The sequence below is a fragment of the Equus przewalskii genome, chromosome 13 (assembly GCF_037783145.1).
Source record: "Equus przewalskii isolate Varuska chromosome 13, EquPr2, whole genome shotgun sequence".
Lineage (NCBI taxonomy): Eukaryota > Metazoa > Chordata > Mammalia > Perissodactyla > Equidae > Equus > Equus przewalskii.
Window position 1 is genome coordinate 45,852,808 of NC_091843.1, and position 16,699 is coordinate 45,869,506.

A 16,699-nucleotide genomic window follows, 5' to 3' on the forward strand; every position below is an offset into this window, starting at 1 on the left:
ACATTCCTCTTCAAAACACTAACTCTTTTCAACGAAGTCAGTTGGTCATCATGGTGAGCAATTTTGGTGTTGCAAAGTGTTTTGCTAAATAATACATTTGTGGGTCTAGTCATGTCCATCTTAGTTTTTAAAAAGTTGTATCCTCTCAGGTTTCCATTAAGTAGGGTTCATTCATTAATACAACAAGCATTATTAAATTTTCATCTCCACATGTTAGATACTTTCTTCTCTTCATATATATATACAAAATAAGTGTTGTGGATGTCACAGGAAGATGAGAAATGAGTCAATAGCAACAGTTCAAGTCGGTGAATCCCTAACTTCAGCAGCTGCAGCAGGAAATAGGAAATCTTATAAAGGGAGGGTCAAGGAACAGGCACTAATTCTTTGTTAGTTGCGTGGCAATGCTTTGTCTTTTTCAGTTGAGGTGGAAATGGCCTCTGACTCCAAGGGAAAATCCAGAGAGGAAGACCAGATAAGACTGTTTGGCATGGTGCTAAGCCAGAAACCAAGGCTTAGAGAGGTAAAACGAACTATCCCTGAGGTTACACAGCTAGGAAGGGGCGCAATCAAAATTTAAACTTGGGTGTTTTGCTGCCCCCAAAATAGCAGGAAATGAAGGAGTGGGCAACGTGATGATGTGTAGAGGGTGCTTTCTGGAGAACAGCTCATACAGTGCAGATTTCTTCCATGGTAAAAGCAAAGAAAACTCCAACGGGGCATTCCGTGAAGTTGTCATGATTCCCCTTACCTAAACAAGGTAAGTGGAGCCCTTGCAAGTTTTATTTCTAGGGATTTTATCTGGATTTATAAAATTAAATGCACTAGTTACCCAGGAGCAGAACAGACATTGGAAGAAAAGGAACTTGAGAGACAGAATGAGTAATGAATGTGTTTCTGAGTTTGGCTGGTTTGAAACCTTTGCTAAAACTGACAGAAAACTGCCAAGAGACTTAAACTTTGGAGGTTTTGTAAAGAAAGTTCCTCTGGAAAGTGAATAATTAAGACATAATTCTTTCAGTGAAAGAGCCCAATTTACAAGGAGATTGGGTACCTTGTGCTGTAAGGGACCAGAGACTGAAAGCAGCCACTGGGCACTCTATGAATTGCCCTGGGTCAGGGGCCAGGGGGACTCACTGGCATCGAGCCCATGAGTGACCCACTTGTTTGGACACCACTCAGGAAGGATCCACAGGAATAACTCAAGTTCCCAAAGACCGTTTGTTTCATCTGAGAGAACCACAATTACCCCAGGGCCCCATGAATACCCAGTCTAGTCTCAACTTTTAGTGCATTTTTATGTGTCCCTGTGTCTCGAAGACAAAGCCAACTACCTCTTTATACTTCTGCCCAAGGTGATCTTTACCCACTCTAAGCAGGCAGCCAGGGGAATGCAGGTCACTTCTATTACACAACATGCAGGAGGTACATTAAAGAGAGAAGTGAGAGCCTAAAGCGAAAGGATTGGATGAGATCAAAAAAGGACAACAGGGACCTGCTGAGCAATCCTTGGCAGGGTACCCAGAGCAGCTTCAGGAGAGGGACAGAGCCCAGAAAGAGCATTTCCTGCCCTGGGTTAAAAAAATAAATTCAATTATCCTTTGAGAGGTGGTCTATTCAGCCTGTGCAGCATTAGGTCATTAATTTGAAAAATGCAGGTAGAAGTAATAACAGCAGTCATTTTCTTAACACCTAGATGAATGGGCCTCTCCCTTTGTCACCCACTGCAACCTGGGTTATCTTAATATTATCTTGGGTGTGGATGGTTTCCCAGAAAGTTTCAACCTTGGTGACAGCTTGAACAGTCTGTTGCTTCTCTAAAACTTCTCCCATGCTTCCTAGTTACTTCTATTTCTCTCTTCACTTACTTTGATAGAAAAGAATTGGTAATCACAACATAGGCTAGGAAGCAGAATTTCTTCATAACCATAATTATTGCTGGAATTAGCAAAATCCTTCTGTCATAGAATCCAAAAGTGGCTTCATGTTTTCCCTGCTTTTTAGAGCTCATCAGTTCCTTGCATCAACAGTACTTTGGAAGTTTCCAAAGCATTCCACACTAACAGTCTAGCTGGCTTTTTTTCAGAAAGCTGATAAGTCTGGCTTTCTCTTTTCAATTTGCCAGCCCAAGAAACCTTGGACTTGGGGGAGATTTGCCTTAGATATCCAGGTTTGTTACTATGAACTATTTATTTACCGTGTAAAATTTTCCTGATGCTTATAGAACCTGTAATAAGACGACAGTCCTTTGAACTCTGAGCAGGTGTATGGTTTTACGGCACAGTATCTTAAGATAGAATTTGTTTTAATCTTCCAGTTAAGCCTCTTTGTACAAACAGAGCTGCCAAGAGAACAAATGCGATTCATTTACAAGTTGTTTGTCTAGTTAACAGTAAGTACGCAAATCAGTTTCCTGTTCAAACAAAGGATTTTCTTGTGTTTGAAATCTTTGACCAAGGGGACATTGGCTTGGATTTTTATAGAGAATTCACAACGTTAATTATCTATAGTGCTGTGTGCACCAGGATGTGAGGTGACTTAGCAAGCAGCTGGTTAGTAACACACAAGTATATTGCCGGAGTTTCTAAAGGACTTTTGTGTGTGCAGCGCAAAGGCATCGCGAAAGGTCCACATGGAAACAGAGGTTGTAGCACGCAGTGAAAAGCATCAGGAAGTTGGAGGACAGCACGGAAGAAAGGAAAAGGAAAGCCTTATTGTCAAGATAAAATTAAGACAAGGGTTTGCAAATGGTCCATTTCCCTCAGGTGTTGTGTTCAAGGTTGTCCTCTTTTTTTTTTTCTTCCATGTATTTCTTTCTTTTTCTTTTAAATACATTCACACTAATAAGTATTTCCAAAGAGCTTCTTGACTCTTAAGGTCCATGGCAGGACTGGATTATCTTTGAAGGACAAATTGTACGCAGCATTTAGCTGAAGCCTGCAGCCAAAGCCCTGTGTGCTATTGGAGAAGTGGTATCTTGGGAGCGTTGCTGATGTGTGCCCTTCCTTCACACACTACAGAGATACTTTTCTGTAGTGGTGTAACCCCCACCCCTCAGTGTATTAATTGATGTACTTTGTCCTTTTTGTCAGCCTCTTCAGATCTCTTCTCTTCACTTGTTTACCCAAAGATATTTCCCTTCAGCCCAGTTAAGTTAGACATAAGTCGCACGTCGCCTTGTGGAAAGGAAGTTATGGAACCTGAATAAGAAAGGAAGCATGTTAGTTCTTAAGTTTAAAACTGTTGGTTTAGATGGAAGACAAAATTCACAAGCATCCTTGCAGAACCAGTTTCTCCTGTGGTCAAGTCTAGGGGAATGTGGACATGTGGGAACCCCTTATAGGTGTGCAGTTTGGAAAATAGAAACATATAACCAGGTTTTGGACCAAGGGACAATTCTCAGGGAAATGACCCCTCCCTCCGTGCCACTCTGATGTGACAGCTGGCAGGTATTGTTGAGAACTGGTGGCACAGTATACTGGGGTGGGGGGAGGCAGAGACAGTTTCCTCAGTTTTAGGTGCACTTGAAGTTGTGGTTGAAGGCACTCCAGAGCAGTCACTGACATAGCTGTGGGGTGCCACCAGGTTCTATATGTCTTGTGGCAGGAATGAGGGTTTACATCACTACTAGGGGATCAAGGCCACATGTTAGCAGATGGACACCAAGATACTATGTGGTAGCCAGCTCAAGGTCTGCAGCCCCTCCAGGCACTACAGGAATAAGATAGGATGAATCACACCTGGAACAGGAGGCCAGCATGGTGCTGACACAGAAATAGATACCTGCTGCCCGCTGCTGCAAGGATGCCATCTGCTTATATCCTCTCAGAGCTTATTAGCAACAACCCCAGGATGAGGATAAAGAAGAAACAATCATGAAGAGACTGAGTTTTTTTTCCCCTATTAAATTTTTTATTTGAGGTAATTATAGATTCACATGCTGTTGTAAGAAATAATACAGAGAGATCCTGTATATCCTTTACCCAGTCTCGGCGATGGTAATAGCTTGCAATACTGCAGTATAATATCCCAACCAGGATACTGACATCAATACACTCAAGGTACAGAATACTTCCATCACCATAAGGATCTTCATGTTGCCTGATTATAACTACGTGGACTTTCCTCCCCAACCCTTAATATCTGGCAATCACCAATCTGTTCTCCACTTTTATAATTTTGCTTTTCTGAGAAAGTCTTTATTTCTCCTTCGGCTTTGAAGAATAATGTTGCAGATATAAAAGCTAGGTTGGTGGCTTTTTACTTTCAACACTTTAAATATTTCACTCTACTCTCTTCTTGCTTGCATAGTTTCTGAGGAGAAGACCAGTGTGATTCTTATCCTTGTTCCTCTGTAGGTCAGGTGTTTTTTTCCTGTAGCTTCATTCAAGATTTTGTCTTCATTTGCTTTTTGAAGTTTTAATGTGACAGGCACAAGTGTGTGTGTTGGTTTGTTTGTTTTGCATTCATCCTGCTTGGCATACTCTGAGCTTCCCGGATCTGTGATTTGATGTCTATCGTTAATTTTGGAAAGTTCTCAGCCGTTGTTACTTCAAATACTTTCAAATTGTTTAGCTATTCTAGTTCCTTTGACTGTATGTATTAATTTTAGAATAATATTTTCTACATATCAAAAAAATCTTGCTGAGATTTGATAGGAATTGTGTTAAAACTGTACATTAATTTGGGGAGAGTTGATGTCTTTACTAATCTGAGTCTTCCAATCCATGAACACAATATCTCTCTCCATTTATTTAGATCTTCTATGATTTCTTTTATTAGCATCTTACAGTTTTCAGTAAAAACTTGTACAGTATACAAGTCCTGTACATGTTTTGTGAGATTTATACCTGGGAATTTTTTAAAAATTAAAAAATAAAATGATCGTACATGGTAATGCATTTTTTATTTCAGTGTCTTTGTTACATGTTCATTGCCACTACACAGAAATACAATTAATGTTTGAATTTTTATCTTGTATCCTGAGACTTGCTGAACTCACTTACTAGTCTTAGAAGTTATTTTGTAGATCCTTGAGATTGTCTACAAATCTGTGAAGAGGGACAGTTTTATTTTTTTCCTTTCCAATCTTATACCTTTTTTCCTTTTCTTGCCTTAACACACTAGCTGTAACTCCTGGCACTATGTTGAATAAGAGTGGTGAGAAGGGACATCCTTGCCTTGTTTCCAGTCTTAGGGGGAAAGTATTCAGTTTTTCATCATTAAGTATGTTACCTGTGAGTTTTTTATAGATGCTCTTCATCAAAAGAAGAAGTTTTTTATAAGAGAATAAGTTGAATAAGTTTTCCTCTATCATTATTTCCCTGAGAGTTTTTAAATTATGAATAGGTATTAAATTTTATCAAATGCTTTTTTTGCATCAGTTGGTATGGTTTTATGATTTTTTTCTTTAGCTTGTTAATATGGTAGATTGCACTGATTGAGTTTTGAATATTGCAGTAGTCTTGCATCCCAGGAATAAACCTCACTGGGTCATGATGTATGATTATTCTTCATTATTGCTGAATACTCTATTCTTCATTATTGCTGAATACTATATTGCTAATATTTTGTTAAGGATTTTTGAGTCTATGTTTATGAGGGATACTGGTCTTAATTTTCTTCAGTTTTGACATCAGGGTAATACTAACTTTTCAAAATGAGTTGGAAAGTATTCTCTTCTTATGGTGGTTAATTTCGTGTGTCAAATTGGCTAGACCACGGTACCCAGATATTTGGTTAAACATTATTCTAGATATGTCTGTGAAAGTATTTTTGAAGTGAGGTTAACATTTAAATCAGCAGACTTTGAGTAAAGCAAATTACCCTCCATAATATGGGTGGGCCACATCCAAGCAATTGAAGGCCTCGATAGAAAAAGACTATCCTCCCTTGGAGGAAGGGGAGTTCTGTCAACAGATCACTTTTGGACTAAAACCAGAACATTGAATCTTGCCTGGGTCTCCAGCCTGTCAGCCTACCCTACAGATTTTGGTCTTGCCAGGCCCCATGATCACACGAGCCAATTCCCTAAAATAAATCTCTCTCTCTCTCTCCACACACACGTGCGCGCGCGCGCGCGCGCAAACACACACACACACACACACACACATCCTATTGGTTCTGTCTCTTGGAGAACTTTGACGAATAGATTCCTTTACATTCTGGAAAAGATTACATAGAATTGGTGTTAATACTTCTTTAAATATTGGAAGGATTTGCTGGTGAAATCATTGGGCCTGGAAATTTCTTTTTTGGAGTTTTAAAATTATTAATTCACTTTCCTTAATATTTATAGTGCTATTTAAATCATCTATTTCAGATTGAATGAGTTGTAGTGGTTTGTGTTTTTCAAGGAATTTGTTCCTTTCATCTACATTGTCAAGTTTAGGTGTGCAGGGTTGTTAGCAGTATTCTCTTATTAACCTTGATGTCCATATGGATAGCCCCTGTTTTGTTCCTGATATGACATTCTTTCTTTTTTCTTTGTCAGTCTTATGGAACTTGTCATTTATATTGATCTATTCAAAAAAGCAGTTCTTTGTTTTATTGATTTTCTCTGTTTTTCTGTTTTCAATTTTACTGATTTCTGCTCTTACCTTTATTATTCTATTCCTTCTGCTTACTTTGGGTTTATTTTACTCTTTCCAAATTCTTCATATGAGAACTTAATTTTTGATTTCGGATTTTTTCTCTTTTATAAATATGCACTTGATGTGATAACTTTCTCTCTCAGCACTGCTTAAGTAATGTCCCACAGATTATGGTATGTTGTATTTTCATTTTCCTTTAGTTCAATGTATTTCAAAATTTCTTTTGGGACTTCTTCTTTATCCCATGGATTATTTAGAAGTGCATTGTTTAGTTTCCAAGTTGGAGATTTTCGTATTATCATTTCATTACTGACTTCTAGTTTGATTCTGTAGTGATCAGGGAATGCTCTTTGTATGATTTCAATTCTTTTAAATTTGTTGAGATTTGTTTTATGGCCCAGGATATGGTCTATCTTGATATATATTCCATGAGCACTTGAGAAGAATGTTTCTCTTCTCTTATTGGATGAAGTGTTCTATAAATATTGATTGGATCCTGTTAGTTAATGGTATTCTTGAGTTCTTCTATAGAGAGAGCTTGCTGATTTTCTGTCAAGTTATTCTGTCAATCGTTGAGAGAGAGGTGTTGAAATCTTTAGCTACAATTGTAGATTTATTTCTCCTTTCACTTCTATTGGGTTTTGTTTCACATATTTTGCAGCTCTGTTGTTTGGTGTATATATGTACATTCAACATTGCTATATCTTCTTAGTGGTTTGACTATTTTATCATAATATAATATCCCTCTTCAACTCTGGTAATTTTCTTTGCTCTGAAGTCTACTTTATCTGATATTAATATAGACACTACTGCTTTTCCTTGACTAGTGCTTGCATAATATATCTTTTTACAATTCTAATTTTCAACCTGACTGTATCATTATATTTGAAATGAGTTTCACAAAGGCAGCATATAGTTGTCATGTTGTAAATCCTCTCTAGTATTCTCTGTGTTTTAATGGTATATTTAGGCCATTTACATTTATATGGAAGTGTTGCTATGTTAGGGTTTAACTTTTCAATTTTATTTTTTTATTTTCTGTTTGTTCTTTGTTTGCTTGAGTGTTTCTCTGTTTTCTTTTTCCTGCTTCCCTTTGGATTATTTGAACATTTTTTAGAATTCCATCTTGATTAATCTATACTATTTTTAAGTATGTCTCTTGTATAGATTTTTTAGAGATTACTCTAGATATTATATTATATATATCTTACTTATCAGAGTCTATTGTTGGAGATGGGAAAGTATTGCACATTTTCAAATGTATTTTATTTATTTATCAATCTTTTTTTTTAAATTGAGGTATAACTGACATACATTATATTAGTTTCAAATGTACAACATAATGATTCTATATTTGTATATATTGCAAAATGATCGCCACAATAAGTCTAATGTCTGTCCTCATACATCATTACAAAATTTTTTTTCTCGTGATGAGAACTTTTAAGATCTATTCTCTTAGCAACTATCAAATATGCAATGCAGTATTAACTATAGTCACCATGCTGTATATTACGTCCCCATGACTTATTTATTTTATAACTGAAAATTTGTACCTTTGACTCCCTTTGCCCACTTTGCCCAACCGCCACCTCCACCTCTGGCAACCACGAATCTGTTCTCTGTATCTATTAGCTTGGTTTTTGAAAGATTCCACATTTAAGTGATATCATATGGTATTTGTCTTTCTCTGTCTGACTAATTTCACTTAGCATAATGCCTTCAAGATCCATCCATATTGCCACAAATGGCAAGATTTCATTCTTTTTTATGGCTGAATAATATTCCATTATATGTAAGTCTATATGTCTCTCTCTCTCTATATATGTATATATTTATGTACACCACATTTTCTTTATCCATTCATCCATTGATGAACATTTTGGTTATTTCCAAATCTTGACGATTGTAAATAATGCTGCAATGAACATGGGGGTGTATATATCTTTTTGAGTTAGTGTTTTTGTTTTCTTTGGATATATACCCAGAAGCAGAATTTCAGGATCATATGATAGTTCTATTTTTATCTTTTGGAGGAACCTCCATACTGTTTTTCATTGTGGCTGCACCAATTTACATTCCCAACAGTGCACAAGGGTTCCTTTTTCTCCACATCCATCAACACTTGTTATTTCTTCTCTTTTTGATCATGGCCATTCAAACAGATGTGAGGTGATATCTCATTGTGGTTTTAATTTGCATTTCCTTGATAATTAGTGATGTTGAGCATCTTTTCATACCTGTTGGTTATTTGTATGTCTTCTTTGGAAAAATGTCTATTCAGATCCTCTGCCTATTTTTTAATCAGATTGTTTGGTTTTTTGTTGTTGAGTTGTATGAATTCTTTATATATGTTGGATATTGACCCCTTTTCAGATATATGATTTGCAAATATTTTCTCCCATTCTATAGGTTACCTTTTCATTTTGTTGATGGTTTCCTTTGCTGTGCAAAAGATTTTAAGTTTGATGTAGTCTCATTTATTTGTCAAATACATTTTAAATGATAGTTCTCTTAATTGTGTGTGGATTATTTTCAAGGTGAAAGGCATGTCAGTGCCATTTCATTATCCAACCCACTGTGATTCTGTAAAATTCTTTCAAAAAAAATGTAACAGAATAAAGAGTCTCATAAAGTGCTCTGTAACTGGGAGGAAAATTAAGTTGATTATTTTATAAAGTTGCCATAATATTCCCTTTAGCCCAACATGACTTAGGTCACCAGGAAGAATGAAGAAGCGTCTATGAGCATCTAATATATGTAAGACATGTGCTTTCCCAAGTTGTCTCACTTTAGGGAAAATTCTAATCAACTTCACTCTAGGGAAAATTCCACCAAACTCATAACAAACCTCACTATCACTAGTGCTGGCTGGAAATAATACAAAACATTAAACTCTCTCTTTTCCTGTATGTGGAGAAGTACTGAGAAGTTTACATTGGCGGTTCCCTGTTTGGTCTTCAGCCATCATAGTTAATTGCGCCTACTCAAGACACATCTGGTACAAATGTAATTTAATCAAACATATAGAAGGCTAACTATAGTAGTACAAAGAAAAAAAATAATTTGCGTCTCTATTTTTCATTTAGTAACTGAGAATTTTTCATGTCATTTGAGGATTGATTACTCCTCTAGAGAGTTCATTAAAGCAATAGAATGTTTGTGTGTTGGGACAACATTTACAGATCACCACACATTTTTCTGGGGGAAAAATATCGTCAATATTCCAGCCTATCAAAGTTTAACACTAGTACTCAAGAGAACAGATGTTTCTTGGGTTTCATCCTCCAGAAGAGTTTTCTATGTCTTTGGTTGGTAATGCAAGTATTTTGTTTTCTGATTTTAACTACTAAAAAGAGAAATTTCATTATAGACACAGGTTCTCTTTTTAAGTCTAATTCTGTTTTCTCAACATGCATTGAGTTCTGCAGTTCTTACTGAAAAAGTAGCAGGTGGGAATATGTTCCCCGAAATTACACATCACTCCAGGGGCCTATTCAATTTCAATACTTGAGTAGGTCTCAGGGATCTGTCAGTATGTTCTGATGCTTGAAACAACTCCCACCAATACAGATAGCCCTTTCACAGCCTAAGCTTCTGATTCACAGGCACTCTAACATCTTAGGAGATCACCGCTGTGTTTCAAAATTGTGGAGCAAACAAGATGGAAAAACATTTTTTTCTCTCTCTTTAGGATCTCAGTTTTTTAAAGTTCTTAGCAAGAAGCAATGTAGAGAACAGCCTCATGGAATGGGTCTAACTTTCTATGGTAAAATAGTAGGATTGAGTAACTCCCGGAGGATAATTAGATTAATTGAAATTCCTGGCATCTTTGCTAGGCTGGAGCTAAAATGAAGAATAACGGCAGCCACTGCCCCTCTCCATCCCTAGACCACCTCCCAGGCATTTGAATCTACAGTCAGCTACAGAGGGTACATGACCTGAGTCTCTGAAGATTGTTCACCCCTATGAAGTAGCATTCATCCACTCAAAGTCCATAGAGGGTTTAAAAAAAAAATCTCTCTAACCAATTTCAAATGTATCTGTAAGAGGAATTGTGGGGTAAAAACCTCTCCCTCTCCTGATTTCTTTTTACCATCAATTTCTTGAACTTATTGTTTAACAAACTTAAAAGATATAGTAAACATCCCTGAGGCATTAATAAACTCTCCCTTATTCTATATATAAATTTGGGCTAAATATAAACATCTGACAAGATTGATAGAGCACAAGTACAAGCTCATAAGTACTCAGTAAATATTCATTGAGTGAATGAGGGAACATATATAGACTATTGTCTATAACAGACCATTAATGTATTTAAAAAATGGGAACTTTTACCAAAAATGACAGCGGGGTGAGAAGATTGCTACTTTGATTATAGAGGTGCTGTTTCATTTAGTCTTTGGAATGGTAGAGGATGATATGGCAGAGAAAGAGACTTTATTTGTTTTAGCACAAGAACTCCAAAAAAGTTATCAGCAGCTGGATTTCTAGAGTTACGATTCATCTTTGGGGAAGCCTTCTTTATATCAGAAAAATCACAACAAATGATCGTTTAATTACAGGAACATAAAGCAAATACCTACTTCTGCTTCTTGAGGATGAAGTTGCCATATAGGTGAATGCAGATGTGCAGGCTGGTGGTTACATTCTGTAAAATTAAGCATAGATAGTTGTAGGGCTGTCGGTATCCCACAGAGGGTGTTATTTTAAGTTTGAATAAGCCAGGTTCTAGGACATATGGCTGGAGTCCGTGAAGTCAAACCACACCCTGTAGTTGGGGTAGAGTTTTCTCCAGAAGAAGAATATTGTCACCATTAATCATCCTGGGACTCAAAATGAACAGCTTTGGACTAGGGGAAGTGGCGAGCTGCTCCTCTCTCTGGGGGAAGGAATAGGGTGTCTGTAGTGAAATGCCAAGGGTAATTGCTGAGCTGGTGTATGCCACATGGAAATCTGCTGAGAAAAAAGCAAGAACTTGTGATCTTAAGTTTAGGCCTATGAGTAACTTGAACTATCCATGATTTTTGTGCACCCTATCTTGATTATTCCCAAGCGTTTAATAAAGTCTTGTTAATAACCACAGCATAGTTTGGCTGTGCTTCAGGGAGTTAAGGGAGATGCTTCTGATCATGGCCTGAGCCCCCGTCAAGGTACCAGAGCAAAGGTGTGGGAGGAAGAGTTGGGCAGTCACAATGTGGCAGGAGGTGACAGCCATTCCCTGAAGCTATAGTGGTTCAGCGTGAGAATGGTGGGCTGAGACGTTGAGTTACCAACATGGTGAGATTTCCATGAATTTCTTGGGGAGCAGAATTCAGTGGAAGGTCGGACCTAGCAAGAATTTCTGGATGGAGGTGTGGAGTCTTTGTGATTTGCATTTTAATGGGGACTTTTAATAGTATTGCTCATGTGAAACTCAATCTGCGAACTCAGGTCTGCATGAATTCCTTTTAAAATTTTCTATAAATTATCTGAATATTGACTCTGAGCCCCTATCCCACCAGGGAGGCAGGAACTTTGACTTCAGTCATTTTGAGTCTTCCCTTTCCCCAGCCTCAGGCCAGGGTTCTTGGTTCTGAGACCCGTCTCTGTGATCTGATGATGCAGAGAGCTCTATCTTCCCAGTCACCCTGATGCCTTCAGATCTGCTGCTTGGTCACATCCAAACTACAAGTGGGTATGGGACTCTTGGCAGGGCCTGGACTCCTGGGCCTCAGAATCCAACCTGCTTGGTGTTTCATGTGACCGATCTCTCTGAGATCCTGCTACATCTTGAAAGCAATGTCAGGGAGCAGGGAGAGGCTGCTACTGCTGATGGGACACACATATCTCTCTTGATCTCCCGTTAGAGGTGGAGGAAATCTCCATCTCTTCCTGTTCCCCTCAGAGGCACTTTCTCAACACTTCTTTCCTCAATGGACTTTTGTTTCCAAAGCCTAGAAAGGAAGTATCTCATGATCAGCTTCTCCTTTGACTCTCCTCCTTTTCCACAAAGCTCCTGTGTCCTGGGCAAGGGAGCACAGAGCAAGCTACCTTTTAATGTGGGAATGGAATGGGATAAATACAGGGAGAAAATGTATTAACAATCTAAAAAAGCATTCTGTTACAGGACAATAAAAGACATATGAGCTTATGTTTTAGCCAGAACATAGCGAGATTTGGGGAGCCCTGGGGAACATAATTTTCCTTATGATAAGTTGAGAATGAATCTGTGTAAAAGTGTTTGTACTCTGATTACAAGAAGTAGTCAAATTGGAATAAGAACATCACACTCAAGCCTACTTCTGAAACTTACTAGGTATATGACTTCAAGCAATTCATTTAATTTACACTAGACAAGGGATCAGCGAAGTTTTTTCTGGAAAGGGCCAGATATTTAGGCTTGCTAGCTGGAGGCGTCTGTCACAACTGCTCAACTCTGCCACTGTAGCAAGAAAACAGCCCAGAGACAATACCTAACTGAATGAGCAAAGCTGTGTCCCAATGAAACTTACCTTACAGACAACGAAATTTGAATTTCATGTAATTTTTGTGTCATGAATATTCTTTGCTTTTTTTGTTCAGCCATTTAAAAATGTAAAAACCATTCTAAGCTCACTGGCCACGTAAAAACAGGTGGCCAGCCGAATTTGGCCTGCAGCTGTAGTTTGCGGACTCCTGTTCTGGACTCTGAGTCTAGAACTCAGTTTTCCCACTTGTAAATGGGAAACATATAACTCACAAGGTTGTCAGGACAAGTGGAGGCATAATTTCTTACTTTGTTTTATAAATTTAAGGCATTCTATATTGAGAAATATGCTAACTGTACTAAGGAGACCTAATGTCTACATTTTCATCTAAATAGACAACAAAAACAACTAGAGCTAGAACCAACAATCTTTGCAAATGTCACTTAACTGTCTCTGTTTCTCCATCTGTGTAAAATAGAATTGATGCCACTGACCTCAAAGGGGAATTTTGTAGATTGTCAGTAGAACATCTCTGGGTGAGATTTCTTTCTTTAGAAAATGCCAGTTCTGGTAGTTGTCATTTACCTCCTTACTTGTGCTTGTGGCATGGATAAATGACTTTTTACTGTCGGAATTCCCTTCTATACAGCACACACATTAAAAAAGAAAGATTTAGAAACTGCCTTGAACTGACGAGGAAGACGCAGGGAACTCTTGGTTAGTTACTTTCTTTAGGTCTTGGTTGTGCTATCTCTGTCATACATATGGGAATATGCATTAACACTGAATGTAGGATGTAATGTAGGATGTAATGGACTCATTTGGAATGTGTATAATAGGTTATCAATCAAAAGCTCAAGACATTGAAATTTATGATGACAACCACAACATTCCAAATCTGACCTGGTGTATACATTTGTGAGTATTTCAGGCAGGGATTTCAAACCCATTTACCTACGGGGCCAGGCAGATAAGATAAATGTCTTAAGCAGCCAGGTTTAAGACAGTAGGAGATGGTGGGGTCTGGGTCAAACCCCACTCTTCTTAAAAGCATTTCCTTTAAAACAAAACAAAATAAAACACAATGAGCAAACAGAATACAAAAAACTGCTCTGGCCAAACCAAATATATTGGTCAGTTGAATCTGGACAGCTTTTTGACTCCTGTGGTAGCATAAGCTTGAGAAAGAAGGTACCTGTGGAAAATTGTTTTTCCTATAAATGGAAAAGAAGGCTGACCTGAAAAAGAGGTATAGACAAGGAACGTCTTTGCTACATAACTGCACAGAAGTAGTAGGTGTTGTGAAAGTTATACTAGCCTGGGGGCCGCAGGCCCTGGTTTTGGCATTTCCTAGCTTGGGATTGGTTATCTAGCTAAAACCTACCTCATAAAATAATCTGCAAATTTCTTTTTAATCTTTTTTTTTCTCCTTCTTCTCCCCAAAGCCTCCCAGTACAGTGTTGTATATTCTACTTGTAGGTCCTTTTGGTTGTGCTATGTAGGACGCTGCCTCAGTGCGGCTTGATGAGCAGTGCCATGTCTGTGCCCAAGATCTGAGCCAGCGAAACCCTGGGCCACCGAAGCGGAGCATGCGAACTTAACCACTTGGCCACGGGGTTAATTAAAATGTTTTAAATAATGTTAAGTTTAATAAATTAATGTTAATTTATTACAAGTCCAAGGATCATATTATCAGCTTTTTTTCTTTCAACTAGAAGTTGCTGTTATCATTGTTTGGATTCCATGTGACAAAGAGCTGGTGCTGGGCTAGTTCTTTCTCTCCCTTTCTGCTGTCATCCTTTGCCTGTGATATTACCATTCTATGAAAAAGATGACTTCGGGTAATAAATTGGTGAAACTTACTTGTGACATTTAGGAAAATGGATTCAAGAGTTGTTAGACCATATGTTATGTAATTTTTCCCACTCAAGAACAAAGGATTGGGTATTATTGAACTTGATCACTAAGGGTTATTTGTTAACAAAAAACAAATGTAAACCTTGTAGATGGAAATGGTCAAACAATTAAATGTCATCTTGCCACAGGATTATGCTATTGGAAATGTATTGAGTATCTGACGCCAGATGCTCAATTTCTCTGGGAAGCTGGGAATAAGAACTCTTATTGGTTTTGCTTTGTTTTACCATAAAAGTCCTACTTTCATCACGTATGGGAAATCTCATGGCGAACCGTGTCTTTTGCTGTGAACTTTGTCTCAGTGCACTAGTATTTTTATTTTTAAAAAGTTATTTCCCACTTGAACTTGATTCTCCTGTATTAGCAAAAAAGGTCTCTTGAGTCTGGGAAATGTTAACAAAAGATTTTGATGTAATAACAGAGGAAAGTTATAATAATGATTTACTCTTTATAATTTACTTTTTCCTTTTTTCCCCCTGGTTTTTGTCTAATTTTTTCAAATTATGAGAGTCAGACTTTATGAATCTCAAGTGTTTGATTTTCCAAGTCCTTTAAAAATATCTTCTGTCTTTGGAAGCGTTTTGTCTCTGCATATCCTCTACTTGATAATTGCCAAATAAATATTATTTTGACTTAGGCCTACAACATTCATCAATATTTCTCTGTTTGTTGCATTAACACAAAAAGTCTTTACTTCAGTGTGATGTAGAAGCAAATGACCGGTTTTTGGGATAAACAGAGAGGAGTGTAGGAAATAATTAAAACTCACTTCATTTTATTCTTTTCCAGAAATGCATTTAAGCGGAAAGTATTACAGTATGTCTGCTTTTGCTGAACTTCATTGAAGCCTAAGGAATGCCCTTCCCATTTCTGGGTGGTTACTCCATTGACTTGCTTTCCTGCTAGTCTTTAACAATTATGTTGCTATGATTTCAACTTGACACAGACATAACAATGAAACTAAATTGTTAAGCCCAACATTTATATAAATTGGTTAGACATATCGCCCGTTCAATTAAACTTTCTGAGAAAAGTTAATAACTGGTGCGAAAGAAGAATTAAAACTATGCATATATTTTTGTAAATGTTTATAGAATAATAGAAAATGGCTTGTGCTACTTGTTAAATGTTTTAATTTTCTGCATTTCCAGTTATTTTTGAACCAGATCTATTAATTACCTGGCGATTTGCTAAATTTTCATTAAGAAACAGAGTCATCAGCATGCTAATTGCCTTGAGATATTTACACCAGCTATTTTAAAGATCAGTAGAGTACTTCAGCAACCCAACTTGCTCCTAAGGAAATGAGGCTGGTTTACAGTGTAGGCTGTGATCTGGTTTTCAGTTTATCTGAACCAGGTGTTTAGCCCAATTGAAGCTTTCTATTCAATTCTCTGGAGGAATGGCTGAAAATGGAAATGAACTTGGGGGGCACACAATGGCCTAAATGTTCAGCTGGGAATGTGAAACTTTCCACTCAGAAATGCCTCAGAGTCCAGTAACACCTCTTCTCACCACCCCCTCAACGCCCAGCCCATAAAACCTGGATGTTTAAAGAATTCTTGTTACTAAGGTGTCACTAACAGAGATTAGTCTATTCACCTTCAGGCCAAATCTCCTCCCCACCTCTGATTTGGAGATAACCTAGACCAGAGTCAAGATCATCTTCTTGTAAAGATGGTTTATTAGGGTAATGTGACTCTTGATGCTTTCTTCTTCAGTGGCTAGTCCTGGGAT

General features: G+C 37.6%; 1 protein-coding gene across 3 annotated transcripts in view; it reads right to left on the reverse strand.

Annotated features, from left to right (window-relative positions):
* Positions 1-16,699, reverse strand: part of CCDC192 (coiled-coil domain containing 192) — a 224,497-nt gene that overhangs the window by 26,701 nt on the left and 181,097 nt on the right. The window contains exon 7 of one of the 3 annotated variants that reach the window (XR_011525630.1): positions 11,183-11,247. The exons of 1 other annotated variant lie outside the window; for it this stretch is intronic. Coding sequence is in view for 1 of the 2 variants with exons in the window: in XM_070571259.1 (XP_070427360.1) it covers positions 11,156-11,247 (92 nt within the window). In the remaining variant the exon portion in view is untranslated. Of the gene's footprint in view, positions 1-11,113; positions 11,248-16,699 lie in introns of those variants that run through there. One more of the 3 variants, XM_070571259.1, reaches the window with a different exon arrangement.